Source organism: Choloepus didactylus, chromosome 10 (genome assembly GCF_015220235.1).
Source record: "Choloepus didactylus isolate mChoDid1 chromosome 10, mChoDid1.pri, whole genome shotgun sequence".
NCBI lineage: Eukaryota > Metazoa > Chordata > Mammalia > Pilosa > Megalonychidae > Choloepus > Choloepus didactylus.
In genome coordinates, this window is record NC_051316.1 from 38,151,977 (window position 1) to 38,169,711 (window position 17,735).

A 17,735-nucleotide genomic window follows, 5' to 3' on the forward strand; every position below is an offset into this window, starting at 1 on the left:
ACACTTTAATTACTTATGTATTTCCATCAACATGTACTGTGTTTCATTAATTTGTCACACATTGAGCAATTAACAATTTTGGTTATATATCACGCTATGATCTCCAATGTATAACAGACACATGCTTTGAAATGAATTTGTGAGAGGAATATTAACTTTCCTATTAAATTGATTTAGGTGGAATTAATATCTTTTTTCATCTGGGTTTTGAACAAAAATGTTGCATCCACAGCTTTCTTGATGTCTGAGTGATGGCTAATTTTCCTTGACTGGTGAATTCATGTGAGGTAATATTTTGAAGCACAGGGCCACAGGACACATTATAGAGGGAGCCAAGATTTGGTACCAGCTGGCTCAAAAAATTTTTAAAAATATGAGGCCAATTACCCTGTGGCTAACATGTGGCCTATTTTATTGGAGCATCTCATTTTCATTCATTCAACAAATATTTATTACACATCTACTACATCCCAGGCACTGTTCTAAGTGCTGGATTCAGGAGGGAAGAAAATGGACAAAAATTCCTGCCCTTACTGAGTTTTATATGTGAAATCATCAAAGGCAGATGACAGTAGTGGAATAAATGACTAGTTAATTTAGAAACATGGAGATAATGAATGAGAAAGAAATCAACTGCCTTTGCAAATCTGACCTGATCAATTCCTAAAGCCAGTCCCCTTCCTCATAAATGCCTTAGGTAAGAGGCCCATCTTGAATGCTCACAGGTACAGGCATGTAACAACTAAATGGGGAGTTTAAATTGGTCCAGGCTATACAGTAATGAGGAATAGAGCAGTCCTGTGGCAACTATTGCCATATGGGAATATAGTCCCAGGGTTGTCAGATACTGAGCAGGAACTGAAAGCCAGATTTTCATCTGAAACTCTTGATGTTTAAGTTGGGATAACTAATTCAAAATTTTCAGAAGTGCTGTGTGACTCAAAAGGAATACTACTTCAGGTCAGTGTTTACCAGTTTTCACTCATCTTAGGTCTGAGTCCAGTGAAGCCAGAGACTCTTGCAAGATAGTTGATTCCAACTTGTAGAAACTCTAGGGCAGGAAGGAAAGTATTGCCCTTTCTAGGTCATCCTTGATCCTTTGGGTCCCAAAAAGATTTGGATCATGATTTTGGGTGACCTGATATTTTACTCTTTGATTCTAGTACATATTCATTCATTTGCTCATTCATTCATTAAATGTTAGTAAATAGTTTTCTGGCTGAAATACTGGTATATTCCCATCTAGATAGCCTTTTAGAGCCTTCCAGTTTAGTGGAACGTTGATGATGTTTAAACTGTGAAGTCCTGTGAACCCCTGATAATGCTAACCGTGGATAAGCACAAAATAGATACATTTGGTTAGAGTCAGGTACATTTTCTAAGAACAGTAAAAGTAAAGGTACTTTTACTAAGTAAGAACAGTAAAGGTACTTTTACTAAGTCTAGGTACATTTTCTAAGAACAGTAAAGGAAAGATGTAACTGTGGTACTCTGTTTCAACCGGAATGTCTACTTGGTGGCTGTGCTGTGTAGGGAATTTTCTCTGTCTGAAGAAGGTATTCTGTTCCATTTCTGGTTTTTCATCTTGGACTTGTTGGCCTTGAAACTCTCCTTTCACCTGGACAGCTCTGCTCAAGTTAAATCATCATCTTTTTGCTGTTATGAAAACTGTCCTCTAGGTGGCTCCATTTGCAGCTCTCTCAGTCTCCCTGGACCTGCTTCAATTCCTTCTCAAGCAAGGCCACTTTATTCCTTGTGCCAGCAAGCTTTGCACAGAACAGTTCTTTCTCAGCTCTTGTAGGATCTGCAATGTTTTAGGCAGAATTCTAATTGGTCTTTGGGGTGACCACTGGGTGCCTACTCATACTCCTTCTAGTTGCTTTGAATGGAGGCTTGGGTAACTGCTCCTCCTTCTTAATTCCTCTAGGAATCCATTTTCTGTACTGTGGGGTAGCAGCGAGCATTTCTCACCTTGTATTGTTGTGCATTCTTTTATGCATGTGACTGCCCAAAAAGACTATAAGGCCTTTAAGGGCTGTGGATGCCTCAGGCATCTGGCTGTCTGTGAGTGAGTGTGTTTGTCGTTAATGTAGCTTTTAGCACTCTTGTTTATTCATCATTTACTGAGTATCTGTTCTAAGCTAGGCAATCTTTCAGGTGCCCTGAAAACAGGAAAGACAAGAGCTGTGCTCTCAAATAGCTCCTAATCTCATAGGGGAAAGATTCAAACAAACCATTACAGTGTTGTGAGACATGCTGTTCATTGCCTGAGAGTCACGGATTATTCTACTGGCTTTTCCTTCCTCCGGCTTTTCCTTCCTGTCTTTTACAAGAGAGGCCTTTTCCCTCTACCTCCAGGATCACTCCTTGAGATATCAAACTGCGCCTTTTACTGTTGTTTTTTCCAATCCCCAAAAGAAATTGTGGACTAGGTATCTGTCTCAGGTTACCACAGAAGAAAGGACAGTCTTCACATGTTTGTAGAGTTGCCTCTGGAGTTCAGTGCTCCTAGGGTTTTGTGGTTTACTTTTTAGCTATCTAGTACTTGCCCTTGAATTCTTAAAACCATTTTATCATCTCACTGTCCCTTTGGGGTGATTTGGAATTGCCAATTGATTGTTATGGGGTGTAAATATATATTTATTGGAAACCTATTTATTCTGCAAGATACGTCAAATGCCACATTTCCTGTGAAGTTTTCTCTAGTTCTCCTAAATAGAATGAATTATTACTTCTTTATACATTTATATTACTTCTACCTCTACTTTAATAGAAATTGATTTTAATATAGCTGTTCAGTCTCCTTATGCCTTAAGACCACAAGACTCTTGAGGGCCAGTACAGTATTTTATTCATCGTAGTATCTCTCTCTCTCTCTTCCTGCATCTTCACCTTAGTTATTTATACACAGTAGCCAATGACTTAATGTTTGTTGACTCAGCAAACAGGGATTTTGTAATATAATCCATGATGTGGTGGCTTGAGTTCTGTACCCCTGATTTAGACACATTCTTGGTCTTAATCCACTTTCCTGTGGGTATGAACCCACTGTAAATAGAACCTCTTGAAGATTGCTGTTTTTAGTTAAAGTGTGCTCAACTGAATGAGGCTGGGTCTTAAGCAGAATTACCAGAGTCCTTTATAAACCAAAGAAATCGAGACATAGGAGAGAAAACCATGAGGAGGAGCTGGAAGCTGGACGTTAACAGAACCAGGAAGAGAAAGGGGAAGACATCAACACCTGACAGGAAAGCCAAGGAACTCATGGATTGCCAGCCAGCCAGAATGCTACTGACCAGGGGAGGAAGCAAGCCTTCTAGCCTCTGAAACTGGGAACCAGTAAATTCCTGTTAAGCCAACCCATTGTGTGGTATTTGTCATAGCAGCTGGGAAACATGATTAGCTGCATATTTTAGAATACATGTTTCTAGAACATGGTCAACAACTTGAGTAGTTCCTACAAGGATTCTGTTTGTTTGATGTGGTCTTATGAATATTTGCTTGATGAATGCTTTCCAGGTATACATGTAGAGGTTTCTGGATAGGTCTGGGCTAGTACTTGGAATTGTCTTATTTCTGTCTTGTCACCCATATATGGCTCTATCACTACAGAGTATTGGCTTACCTTATTTTCTTATTTCTTCCCAACACATAAAGAAAGAAGCTTCTATTGATTTGTTGTATCCCTTCAAACATTTATTGAGTGCTACGGAGTGTCTCTGATGCTGGGGGTATGGGGGTGACAAGACAGACTTTGTATCTACAGTCTGCAGAAAATTTCTTTTAATCAAATAATAGATCGATTCAGTCAAAATGGACTACCTGGTAGCTTGGTAGCACAGTTTGAAAGAGATTTTCAGAAGTCTCAATGGATCCATGGCTAGGAAACCAGAAACTTGAGGCTTCCTGTCATTTGATTTTCTGGTGTTTTGTGTCTCTCTGAAACTTGAGTACATACCTATTTTAGAGGATGCAAACTCATAATTAAGCACCCCCTCACCTGCCCCCTGGAGGTAGTCTAAATTTCTGCATATTGAATTTCAGTCTTTAATTTCATTAGTCACCTGTTTTAAAATTTTAATTTCACATCAAGTTTAGTGGCTTTTTGTAGGCTTTCACATTAAAGGGGTGAGGTTTGTCCTCTCTGCTTTCCTGGCCATGGTGAAAATTACTCATTTTCTAGGCTGAGTATCTTTTTAAGAAGGGAACCTAAAATATTAGATCTTATATCTTGATGAGTTGTTTGATCTGAGTCCTGGTTGAGAGAGAGAGAGAGACAAGGGGTGGGGGTGTAGATAATGGCAAATTAAAGAAGGAAGTCACACAACTATCATCCAAAAACCCTATGTACATTCTTGACTTGTAGCAACAGCACAGTCAGATCTTTACACTCTGGATAGGCAGGTTCCACCAGAAACATCTCAGAGAAAATATAAAATTTGAAATAGAGATTCCTTTCATAAAATGTAATTTTCTCTGGAGATGTAGATTTCACTATGGCTGAAAGCAATATAGGTTTCATCTCTTGTAGCTACTAGAACTCAAACCTTCAGCGAAGTTTTGTTGTTGCCATTTTTCAGTAGTGTGTCACAACAAAATGTGCAAACAATATTTTCAATAAAGTGCTTCAATCAAAAGTGGAAAAAAAAAAAAAACTAGAACGGGATTTTGCTGGGGCGATGTTTGTTTTCCCATTTTCTATTTTATTTTTTCCTTTTCATTTATCCAACATTATTTTGCATAGAAGCCATCCACAATTGAACTTCTGTCAAGGAGAGTAAATTGAGTTTGATTACTTGGCTGTTAAATATCCCGAGCCTTTTCAAAACAAAAGGAGAACTTGTAAAAAATAAAAGCCAGAAACAACCTCAATTGCATGAAAAGTTGGAACGCATCAGGAAGCTCTTGGGCAGCTTCGTTTTTCTTTTCAGGATTTAGATTTCTATCTCAAGTGACTTTGGGGACGGTTTCACCTATTTATCATTCCCTTAACTCCTCCGGGAACCAGTGACAGTTCTTTCTCTTCCCTACCTCACAATTCAGAATTATCTTATTTTCTAAAACTGAACTGGGGTCAGAGGTGACGCGAGATACTTTCTGACCGAATGGCGTTTTAGAAATAGGAACGGGAAAGAATGCATATGTGGTTAAGAGCTGCCCCGCGGAGCAGAAAGACACTGCCCGAGAGCCGGGGGGGGGCAGCCGGGCACGGTGTTCGCGGCTCCAGCCTGTTCAGTGAGTTCGTGGGTCTAAATCCTGCGATTTCCATGAGGGGCTGAGGCCGCGTTCCCAGGCTGGTGGGACGAAAGGCGGCCAGAGGCCGCCATATTCCTGCTTTACCACGCCCGGGCGACCAGCCCGGCAGCTGCAGGTTGGCGGCGACCCCGGCCGGAGCAGCGACGATCCGCTCCGGCAGCGCGTCGGCGAGCGCGGGCCCAACCCCTGCCGGGGGCGGCTGCAAACGCTACGCCCGCGGGCCCCGCCGAGGGCGCGGGAGCGGGAGGCGCCCACCGAGCCCGAAGGGAGCGGCCTGGCGCGGGTGAGGCGAGAGCCGCACTGGGAGGCGCGTCGCGGCGGCACCGAGCCCAGGAAAGCCTGCCAGGAGGGGCCGGGCGGCACCGCCTCCTGTCTCCCCTCCTCCCGCGTCCATTCCCTCTCTCCCTCTTTCCCTCCTCCTCCTCCGCCTCCTCCTCCCCCTCCCGCCGCTGCCGCCTCTCTCCCGGATCTGTGCTCCAGTTCAGAGAAAGAAGAAAATGTGTGTGTGTGGCGAGGGGGAGGGCGAGCACTGAGCAGCAGCTCCGCGCCTGGCAATCGGGGCCGGGGCTGGGCGTCTGGCGGAGGCGGAGTGCGCGGCGGACGGGCGGGCCGGCGAGCGGTGTTTGCGCGCGAGCCGGGCGGTGGGCGCGGGCAGGGCCGAGGGCGCCCGGGAGCCGTGTCAGGCGGCGGCGAGGAGCGGGCGCGCTGGGCGAACGGAACCGTCGGCGACCGCTAGCTGCGGGGACGCCCCGGTGGATGTGCTCTCGCCGCGGGGCGCAGGGCTTAGGGCAGCTTCGGCGGCGCGGGGGGCGAGGCGGGCTGCCGGTGCCCGGGGAAGGAGGCGCGGGCGTCTGAGCGAGGCCGGGCGCGGCGGCCTTCCCTCGCGCGCCCCCCGAGCCAGCTCCTGCGGCCGCCTTCCGTGCCCGCCTCGCTCCTCCCGCGGCCCAGGCAGCCGATCCGGGCTGCTCGCTCCCGCCGCGCCCCCGGCCCACCTGGTGGCTCCGGCCCTGGCCGCGGCTTTCGCGGCGGCTCCCCGAGCTCGTCCCGGACGCGCGCCAGGGCGGCGGGGGCTCGGCGGCCACCGCTGTCTCGGGGGGGCGAGGGCGGGAGGGTGTGTGTGCGCGCGTGTGAGCAGGGGGTGCCGGCGGGGCTGCAGCGGAGGCACTTTGGAAGAATGACTCTGGAGTCCATCATGGCGTGCTGCCTGAGCGAGGAGGCCAAGGAAGCCCGGAGGATCAACGACGAGATCGAGCGGCAGCTCCGCAGGGACAAGCGGGACGCCCGCCGGGAGCTCAAGCTGCTGCTGCTCGGTGAGTACAGCTCGGGGTCAGCCGCCCGGTGATCTCCACCTGGCTCTCTGCGCCCCCCGCTCACCACCCCCTGCCTGTCGGGGCAGCAGCTTTCCTCGGCCCCCGCGGCCCGGGCTCCCGCGGCGCGCCCCTGCCCTTCCCAGCGCGCCCCCGGCCACCACCCGTACCCGCACCCTGCACGGGTGCGCGGGCGCGTACACACACACACACACACACACACACACACACACACACACACACACACGGGCACGGGTCGGGACTGCCGCGCGCGCACACACACACACACACACACACGTATGGGCACGGGTCGGGTATGGGCACGGGTCGGGACTGCCCTGCCCGGTGTCTCGGCGTGTGCTTTTTCGTATCCCCGAGCGCTGTGCATTCGGGGTGCGTGTTTGTCTACTGTGCATTTGTTTAAAGGAAAATCACTTCCCGGAGAGGCGCGGGGGTGGGAAGATGGGCACAGGGATCGAACTTCCAGTGTCGTGGCCTTGGTGCCCCATGGGGTGGGGAAGTGGGGAGTTGTATGTGTGAGACCCCGGAGGGAGGCGGGCGGATTTAGGACACTCTGGGAGGTGGTGTGCGGTGGGATGGCCTGTGTATCAGCGTAGTCTGGGGTCAGGAGTGAGTGGTGGAGCAGTGGGCAGACGCGCGACTGGATTCTCCAAGGAGGGATGTTGAGGGAGCCCAGTAGTGGGTCATCCAAAGAAAGGAGACTGATGTGTTTATTGGCTGGGGGCAAGCCCAAATGTTTTCATAGAAGTACTGTTCTTTAGCCACCAGGCCGCGGATTGGAGAGACCCCAAGAAGAGTTTCTTGGCCATCGGATGGTGACAGGCGTGTTTCTTGTCTCCACCATTCCTTCCGGATAAAGATGAAGGATAGGGGAGCGTCGTGCTGTGTGGTTGTTGACAGCGATGGGTAGCTTTTGTTTAATGAGGCAACCCAGTTGTAGGCCTGAATTCACAATAATTACTACTGAAAACCAGTGCAGCCTCCCAGTTACTCTCATGGAAACAAATAGAAACCTTTTGTTTGTTTAAAACGGAGAGCAATTTTAATATTTTTGGAATCTCGGCTAGAAGGAAAAATGGGAAGCAAAGGCAAAAATTTCTCTTTAATCTCTAAAGAACAGCTGAACATTCTGCTTTGACGTTAAGTTAGCTAGAAAATGCCATTTCTCAAATAGTAATTCTACTGATTATTCCTTAGAGAACGTTCAGAATCAAGCCATCAGGGTTCACATACAAGCCAGCCTGTCATAACTCTGAGCTATTGTGGAAGAAAGAGCAAACAGCTTTGCAGTAACAGGCCTGAAAAATGTCTGTACTTGTTTTCTGGGTATTTGTGTGTATAATAAATGTGTTTCTCAGACATTTCTGTAAGAAAAGAAAATTGTATTGTTAGGGTTTGAGAAGCCTGCGTTTTCTTTCTTATCTTGAGCTGCATCTCCTGGTTCTAGAAACCAGTTGCCTTTAGGACTGAACTGCTTATGTACCGGATCATTTGCAAAAAGGAACAAAATATAATGATCACAAACAGTTACAAATAGTTAATTCACAAGCCATGCTTTATGTCTTCCTTTTGAAGCCCAATTAGATAAATGTGCACATGTTTATAAAAAACAATGCAAAGCACTGGTTGAAAGGTGGGCTCAAGGCAAGGAAGCCAGGGGAGGGGAAAACTGCAGTTGGAAGATGAAGATTTTTTGGGGGGTGGGGTGGGAGGGAATTCTCATTTTGGGATACTTCTAATGACTGAAAATGGTCTGAATTCCCAAGATGAGAAGAAAATAGAGGGGGCAAGAGAATTTCATAGAGTGTTTAAGTACACCATTAAGAAAAAAAAGATATTTTAGAGTGATTTGTTTAAAAAATGGTTTTTCTTTGTATTTTGTCTGTTTACAGTTTTTATTTGTTTCTGTTTGGCTATCAATGGGATGTTTGAAGTCTTTCATGTCAACCCTATTGCCTGAAATGTAGCAGCTTTGAGTTTTCCAGCAGCTCAGGGTTAGAGACCTGGGGATTTGTCAAAGGGCCTTGGTTTGAATGACTAGGAGGAAGACTTCAGGGGAAATGAACATATATGGAGGCTCAGTTACATACTGTGTAATTAAATGACATACTGTGCTTTTAAAATGAACTTGGAGATAATTTTCTAAGGAACAAAATTTAAAGAAAAGCAGTTTTACTGCTATAGTGGTGGTAGAATGGATAACTTTTTTTTTTTTTCCTATTAGATATTTGAGTAGGGTTTCATACAGTTCCCTGCTTTCCCCAAATATGGCCTTTTAGAAGTGATAGAGAAATATGACATTAATTTAGAACACACATTCATCGGTAAGATTTAAAAATTACACAGCTTCCTTTCAGAAACATGATTCTTAGACATCATGTAAGAATTGCTACAGGTTCATGTTCCAAGTATGTTGCTTTTGTGATCTAACTGCTGCAACACTTACACTATTTCTATAGTTGTACTATACACTAAATGTAGATTTGTGTGTGTGTGTATGGGTTTGTGAATTCATGATTTTCTGAGTCCTGGAGGGAAATGATGGTTGATTTGTGGAACAGAGGAAGGCATTGGGGAGGGGTTCCTTTTGAGGAACTCCTGATGTGCGGTGGTGATGAGTGAGCTTGAAGTTCTGGTTCTTTCATTCATTTAAACAGTACTATTCAGAGGAGGTTATGGCCTTTTACGGTTTAAAGATTTACTAATATTTTAAACCTCATTTATTTAAATTGAGGACCCACTCATGTATGGAAGTTCAGCATTCAACTGTTTTCAAAGTAAATTTTAGTTCAAAGCATGACACCATTTTAATGGATTTGTTTGGCAGGAATATAAATGTGTACCCCTGTGTTTGTTTACATAATTTTTTAATTTTATAAATTAATGATATCAAAAATTAGGAAAGGAAAATAGCAATTACCTAACTCGAAAATCTGGCAGTAAAAATTGGGCTGTTTTGACTTGTATCCAGCCAATATGACCATGTGTCCCAAATTTATTATACAGTATCTAAATATTTTGATTTTTATTCTTTTGTTTGTTTATTGAAGGGACCTGAAATCTACCACGAGAACATCATATTAAATTTTGAATATTTTTCTTGTTTTCTGTAGCTTATTCACTCTCTGGATTCATTTATATTAATGTTTACTTTCTTTGACAGCTCAAAGGAAACTTTGTGTTCTATGTAGATATACAAAGGAATACTTTAACTTGGTTGATGTTTTTATATACTTTGTAGGTGTAAAGTACATTATAGCTCCTTTAATTGATATTCACGAATATTCACTAAATATTTCTATTGGTGATACATAGGCCCCATTATTTAACATTAATGTGCCTTTAAGTCTGTATAAAACAAGTAGTTTTGAATGCTTGTTTCCAGTCCCAGATATTCATCTTGAAATTCTATTCAGTTCACAGAAGATACATTTTTTTCCTGTTAACCTGTTCTTATTTTACATGTTTCTAAAAATCTTTACTTTTCATATCTTAACTATTGAGTAGGAAGGTTTAGCAAACTTTTATTGATTGAGTTCCACCTATTGCAAACAGGAAAAGTTTAGTCAAATCTTAGATGGAAGAATATATGTTCTTGGTCTTCTAAACAAAATTCCATATATGATTGTAGATTTTCTTCCTATTCTAGACTGTTAAGTTTATAAGGTAGGGATTGTGTTTATTTTATTTACTATTGAATCCCAGCTCCTAGCACAATATCTAACTCATAGAATGCTTTCAATAAATGTTGAATGAAACAGTTTACTTATGACCTTCCTAATAGACTCAGGACCATAAAATAATAAGTAAATTAAAAAAGATACAGGAACATGTAATGTTTTCATCTGTGGTGGTTAAAATCATGGTTCTCTTAAAAAAAATTGTATGCAACTCTTTGAACCAATTTATTACAAATGCATTCCAGGATGGGAAGTGTTAATGTAAGATGTTGTATCACATATTGAACCAGTGTATTACAGTTCTGTGCTGGGTGAATTTTGGAATGATAATAACAGTCATGCTTAAAGTATGAACGTTTAAAGAAAATAAAAAAGAAACCGTTCCATATCTTGACTATTTTTTTTTAGAATCATGCAGAAGAGAGTTTAACCCTAGCATCTTTTTGCCATACATTTTTCTCAGTGATATTCTGATCAGAGTGAATTTTTAAATTCTTTAGAGCACGGGGGATGACCAATAGATTTTTATGACCTACCTATACAATTATATGAGAAACCCCACCATGATAGTATACAGACTTTTAAAGAATTGCAGATAGAGCATTTTTAATTTGAGGGGTATACATTTGTACTGAAAACTATACAGTTGTAGAGCAAGAAAGAACTTGAAAGGCTGGGAATGTTCAGGTCAATACAGTGTACGGAGAGTTCGTTCATGTGGTTCTGGATGAAAGTACCGCCCCCACTACCCTTCAGGTGGAGTTAATTGGAGGAAGAGGGAGGATGTTGATTGCCTGAATTAACCCAGATGTCGGTGGCTTTCTAGGATGGGGCTACTCTGAACTGTAGAATGAAAGTATCCCTTTAGCATCTGCCTGGAAATTCCAAAATTGTGGTTTGTGGGTCTGCTTTAGGGACCAACCAGTTTTATTTTTTGGTACTCTTTTAGCTTCCAAATGATGAATATGTTTCTAAATGTCAGGATTTGTTTGGATGCATTTTTTTTTTTTTAAAAAACACATACTTATAGTTTATATCTGAAGAGTGAAGTGGGAGCTTCCTTCGTAAAAAACTGAACTGTAGCTCTGTTCAAAGCTATAACAAAGCCTTCAGAGTAAAATTTTTGCATTGAACCTTGTAGATTTACTGTTTAGAGCTGACATATAACTGTCAATCCTCTACTTACATGTTATTTCTTCATATAGGGTCTTTGGCACAAATGAAAACCCTGTTGAACAGTGAAACTATTCTCTTTGTATATATTCAAATATTTTAAAAATACGTTTGTTTATAAAGGAGAATCGAAGAATAACTTAGTAACCATTTTGTTTATTACAGATAAATTTGATAGCCTCTTTTTCATTAAGATAAACAACAACTCCACTTGTTGGGATGGCTTATGTTCACTTTTCAGAGGTGCCTATTAAATATAGTTATGATTTCAATTACAGATGAATTTTTAAGGACCTGAAGCAGCTTTCACAGTTGTGAAGCTGCGTGCTATGCTAAACTTAGCAGAAGAAAGGAACAGATTTTTCTTCATGATCCAAGCCAACTTACACTTGAAAAGAAATTAGCAGGATTTTCCAAGGGTGAATTTGATTCTAGCATTCATATTAGCTTTTCTTTAAGTGTGTGTATGTGTGTATGTGTGGGGGGGTGGTGGTGGGTGGGAGGGGTTGGTAGTTCTGTTGCTATCAGTGTGAATGTTGATTGAGTTTGTAGAGGGAAGACGATATGGAGCCCAAAGTGTACATCTTCGAAGAGAGAGAAGCCATTTTATGAAGGCTGGGATTGCTTTCTCCCTAAGAAGGTGGAGGGAATCTGTTTCCTCTGGACTGTCTATGTATTGACATGGGGGAAAGCCAAGTATTTGTAGCAACAAATTTGCTCTATAATTTCCTGGTTGAAGGGGGAGGGTGGTGATATATTTCAAAGAGAAACTTTTGTAATGGCTTTTAAACAAGATCTCTGCAGAATTAATCCTAGGGAAGTGTGAAATAGCAATAGAAGGTAAAATGTGTGGTTGTTGGTAATTAAATCTGTGGCAATAACTGAATACAGTAAACAGTGTGGAACGGAATAACATTAAAGAAAGAACTATTCTCAGACCCAGACACTATTTTGTGTGAACATCTGTTACTAATAAAATAATGGGAAATTGTTTGACAATCACCTTTGATTTGTTGCATTACTCCTATGTAAAAGCCTATCTGATTTCTCATCTAACATGTAGTAAAAATGAAAAAAAGGACCTGAACATGCTGTCAAATAAGAGTTCATAAATCCTAGGTGGTCATGAATTTGGGCCTTACAAACAAAAATAAACATCCATATTGAGATACTGAGAACCAAAAACTGAATTTGTTAAATATTTCTGGGTTTGACCTTTATAACTAACCATAATTCCTAAAATTACGCAGAATGTTTTACTTTAAAGCTTCATGGTTAAATTTTAAGCACAAAATTAATATCTAAAAATAAAATTATGAAAATATTTCAAATTGATTTATTCAACAAACACTTGTCAGTTATTGGAAAATCGTTCCTCCAGTTTTCTTGGTAGGCATACCAAAAGAAAGAACAATTGCATTATTGTTTAAATGAATGAATATTAAACACCTACTGTGTGCAAAATAATGTGCTGTGTGAACTACTTCTCATTTCTTATTTGCCAAGAGGAAAAATTACAACCAGTTTTCAGTTCTGGTTGTTTTTTAGTTGACGCCCTAGTTCTGACATATCCTTCTGACTTTAAACTTCCTGGTTTTTGCTTTGGTATTGGCTCCTGATACAGAGAAAAAGACAACATAATCTGAAAGCCGTTTTGTGGGGATTACACAAGTGGGGAAAGCAGGTGATCTTGAGAATTTGATCTCCTGAGTTGCAGGTATTATTTCTTCCAAGTGTATCATTTTTTGCTTTTTACTTTGAGGAACTATTTATGACCACTTGCTGTAGCTCTCACTAGATTGGAAGCTCCACGAGGGCAAGGGGCCTGGCTCGTGTTTTTGTGTATCTCAGCACTACACGATGCCTTGCTCAATTGAGAATGTTTCTATTGGCAGTAATTAGAGGCAGGAGGAGGTAGGAGGATAAGGGGAGGGGGTGCGACTGGGTTCCTAAAAGCAGTGGAGTCATCATCAGAGGGAAGTGAGTTTAAACTTCTTGCTTTCTTTTAATGGATGTCATCTGTATGTTTCCCATTTACTACTCCTCTTTGCTCTTTTGTGGCCACCTGGGGCATAGTGAAAGGAATTCTGTTTTAAATACTGAATCACCTTTGCTCCATGCTTGCCTCTTTCATCTCTAGTGAGAATGATCCAGTTGAAGATTCTCATTGTTTTAGATTCAAAAGCCAATAGCAGTTTATCCAGCAGTTCGAATGGAAAGCTGTTACTCACACAAGTACTTTAGAATCTGAAAATTCCATGCCTCTTTATTCCAGGATTAATCTTGAATGGTGAGCAATTTGCTTTAGAAACAAAGTAGTTGTTTCAAGGAAGTGTGTAATGGATTGTAGTGTGGTTGGGAAAGCAAATGTGTTATTAATGCCATTATATTCCTGAAGCTTCACAGAAAGGAACAATAATTGATCCACAAATTAAAGAAAAAGGACTAGAGCAAGACCTTTTGGCTTTATTACAGGAAGTGAATAGTGAGGTTTAGAAACATACTCATATATATATTTCTAGGAGATAGTCTCAGGATTTTTTTCCCTTTGTAGAACTGAAATAAAAAATTGCCTTTCCTCAGAACTTGTTTATTTTGATCATCATCATTTGCTAAAAATTGAAATATAATTTCTTATATTCTGAAAACATTTTTCGTCTTTTTAATTTTTACTTTATTATTTCCTTTCTACGTTTCCTTTTGCTGTAAGGACAGCAGAGCAATTTCATCATTGGCTTCTTCCATCACCATTTATTTACTATCTACTTATTTCCCAAGACAAATGTTTCAGGGTCTTGCCCATCCATTGTTCAGTCTTCCAGTTATTTGCTGAAGGCCTCCCCCAAGTCCTTCCATGCAGATACCACCCAACCACCTACTCTCTTTTTTACATCTTCCTTAAACAAATGCTTAGGAAGAGTTCTTTTGATTCTCTGGCTTGCACATGTCCTTAAGATTTAGGGGAACTTCCAAGTTGGTGCTTCTGTCAGACATCATGTGGCTGTGAGCTGGTGAGAGGAGAAGTTAGGTGCTTTAATACAGTAAAAAAGGAAGGGGGTTTTGTGAATATGTGTTAGGAAGTGATTAACTTTCTTTACTAACCCTTACTTTAGTCTGCAAAGCAAAATACTTTGTCACTGAGCAAAATGCAAAGTTCTCATTCCTTTTCCAGAGGACAGGGATTTGAGATTGGTTTCAAGATTGCCAGCAGAGAGGGAGTGAGCCAGTGCTGGGTAAAATATTATGGACCACTGAGTTTCAAAATAGGATGCGGTACATTCGCTGGAAGGAAGAAGCCTCGGTAGAGGCGTGCTGGATAATAGTGTGTCTTTCTCAGTTAATGATTTGAACATTGTTGTCTCAGTTACTGAAAAGCCTTAAAAACATCTCTTTCTAATTGTATTTTCTTGCAGATAGTTAGGGAAGATGATATTAGCAGTGGCCTTTGCTCTTATTACACCCAGTCTGAGTAGGATTTTTTCAGTTTATTTCTTTGCTTTTTAGGGTAAAGATACAATGATATTTTCTTGCCATGTGAATTGATACTTTTCAGAGCACCTTCATTATAATATGGGTTCTTTCTGCAGATGGCAAATGCAATTTTTCCTTTGTGCTAGAGAGATGACCTATTTCCTGTGACTTGTTCTAATAATATGGGATGATTTTAATTTTCATGTCCTTAAAAGAATGCCAGGATACTTGTTAAGTGTAACTCCCTTTTCTCTTTAACTCTTGTGATATATTTTTGAAAATTGATAAATCATGCAAAAACAATGGCAGATTGGCTTTGTGAAAGAAAGTTTGTCTGGCTAAATAGTTAAAAACCCATTATGGAAAAGCAAATTTGATTAGGTACGTGTATCTTTTCTAAAACCTGTGCTGAAAGACAGCCAAATATTTCTGCCCTCCCTCCTTGATTGTTTTTTCCCCCCAGAAAACTCACCCTTATGTTTGTTTTTTTTTTTCTATAGCACCTGTAGAATGAAGAGATTGGTCTAAATGATCTCTAGGGGCCATCCAAACTCTGAAACTCTCCCTGCTTCCCCTCCTGCAGTTTTGGAGTCTGCTCCCATTTTCTCCCAAACACACCCCTGGATGACGATTCAGTTCAACCCTCTCCAGTGGTGTGGGCTGTACGAGGTGGCATGACTGAGGGCAAGTGGACCCTGGAAACGCCGTCCGCAGGCTGGTGGCCTTCTGATCTTCTCCTAACTTGTCACCTTCTTCTTTCCCTTTCTAAAAACCCTGAGCACCTGCAGGCAGCTCTGCCCTTCTGGACTGAGCTGTGAGGGGGGCCTGCCCAGAGCTCCCCCTCCGGCCGCCTGGCATGCTGCTGATAGTTTCACCATCTTCCCAGGGAATGGTATCAAAAACCTCCTGTCATATCAGCATGGGTCTCTTGCTTCCTGCAGGAAGGGTGATATCCTGGGAGGCGCAGAGGCAGAGCCTGGGAGGCAGTGTTCAAGGGCTGCTCTACCCAAGCCCGGGCATTTTCTTAGATTCCCTTAAGGCTGCTTCCTTTGACTCACTACTTCTTTTTTGGTTCCCTAGGCTTTGAGTCTTGTTCCTCATCTGCTTACAAATAATCTCGGCTGCCTATACCATTTCTGCCATTTAGACACAAAGACCAGGTTGTCCATCTGGACCTGGGCACCAGGAGTGCCTTATACAGCAAAGCAGAGCACTCTTGGGTAGGTGGCGAAGCAGGGGCTGTTTTGTGTTTGGAGCTTCTGGGTCTCTTCCAGGGCCTTCCAGGAAAGATGTGAAGTTAAGCATTGGTCTTGTGTGGACCAGTTTGTGTCCACTACTTCTTTCATCATTGCACTTGTTTTTTCTTGGGACCTTCATTGAAACCAGCAAAACAGATAGTGGTGGCAACACTGATGCCTCGAAATAAAGAATTTTCAGTTTTTTTGTTTTAAAGTAGATAGAATGCTGTGGTCTCTGAACTGCTGTTAGCCAGGCATGGTCATGATCAGAGAAACCTTACGGGAGCAACTTTATGTGTCCGTTGTCTGGATACTGTAGAAAGGTCTCTATGACCAAAGAAGGAACAGCTAGGTTTTCACCTTAGGTCATATCCACTGTGCCCTTATTCTCCCAGATCTTGGGTTGGAAGATGAGCAAGTGTAGAAGCCTGGGTTGTTTGGGAGGAGTTTTTGTTGCTTGGCATCTCTCCTGTCCTTTTGCTCCCAGAGGTGGCTAGATAGGCTAAGCACAGAGCTCATCTAAGGCAGTGTCCTGAAAAGGCATCCACGTGTTACAAAGAAAGGTTCCTCCATTGTATTTTTCTGTCAGCTGTTCAAGGTGATAGAAATACATCATTTACTATATTTAGGACTCGGCTGATCTGGTGATTGGTTATTAGAATGTCTCTTGAGAGACCCTTGTTCAGGAAATTTGCTTTTTTCCCAGCTTGCTTCTCCCACCGTAGAGCTCCTTTTGTCTGTAGCCATAAGTGGATATGTAATGTCATGAGATGTTCTCTAGGGTAGATTCATACTTAGATGGAGGCATGTAATAGAGGAGCAACCTTGTAATTTTTAGCAGAGAAAAGGCTCCTCTGAATTGGATGTGAGCTCTTGTCTCCCGTTCACCTTCTAGGCTACCATTGCAGTTGCCCAAGCCAGGGTGTGGACTGTTTTCTGAGATTGTTCAAGGTCCTTAAAGCCCATTTCCAATAATGACCAACATTCAAAATGCAGCTACATTTATCCATGACAGAATTGACTTAAGAGAATTTCTTTACTCAAAATGTAGGCAAATCTCATTGGAAGAATTTGGGAGCAGAGTTTGGTAGTGCTGAATCAAGAGGAACTTGAAATCAGCCTCTCTTTTCATTACCACTCACTTCCTGATGGTACATGAACTAATGAATTGCCACACGTGACTCTGACCTACAGTCTGGAGGTGGCAGAACTAATGGGATGTCTTCCCAACACTCTAGTCTCTCCTATGGTGTGTTGGGTCGCCATCTAAGATGTTATCCACAGCACATTAGAAATGATTAAAAAATAGTGATGAGTCTTGTAAGTTTCCCATCATCTGTGAGAGAGCTATTCCTCTATGGCTGAATCAGTTGCTGATAAACAGTTTTTATTTACCTTATCTATACAATTCTCAGCAAAGAGTTGCATTTTATTTGAAGAAGTTATAGGACTTCATTAATATTTTTTTAGGGAAATCTTGATTCCAAATATATTTTCATAAAAATCACCATGTATGTCCTTTGAGAAACACATTTTCTGTAGGACTTTCCACTCCAGGCTATGCTTATTATGGGAATAGATATTCTCTG

The 17,735-nt window shown here is 42.0% G+C and overlaps 1 protein-coding gene across 1 annotated transcript in view; it reads left to right on the forward strand.

Annotated features, from left to right (window-relative positions):
* The first annotated feature begins 5,903 nt into the window (after positions 1-5,903).
* GNAQ (G protein subunit alpha q) overlaps positions 5,904-17,735 on the forward strand; it is a 307,686-nt gene continuing 295,854 nt past the window's right edge. The window contains exon 1 of the mRNA XM_037798660.1: positions 5,904-6,566. Coding sequence (XP_037654588.1) covers positions 6,431-6,566 — 136 coding nt within the window. The 5' untranslated portion in view covers positions 5,904-6,430. The remainder of the gene's footprint in view (positions 6,567-17,735) is intronic.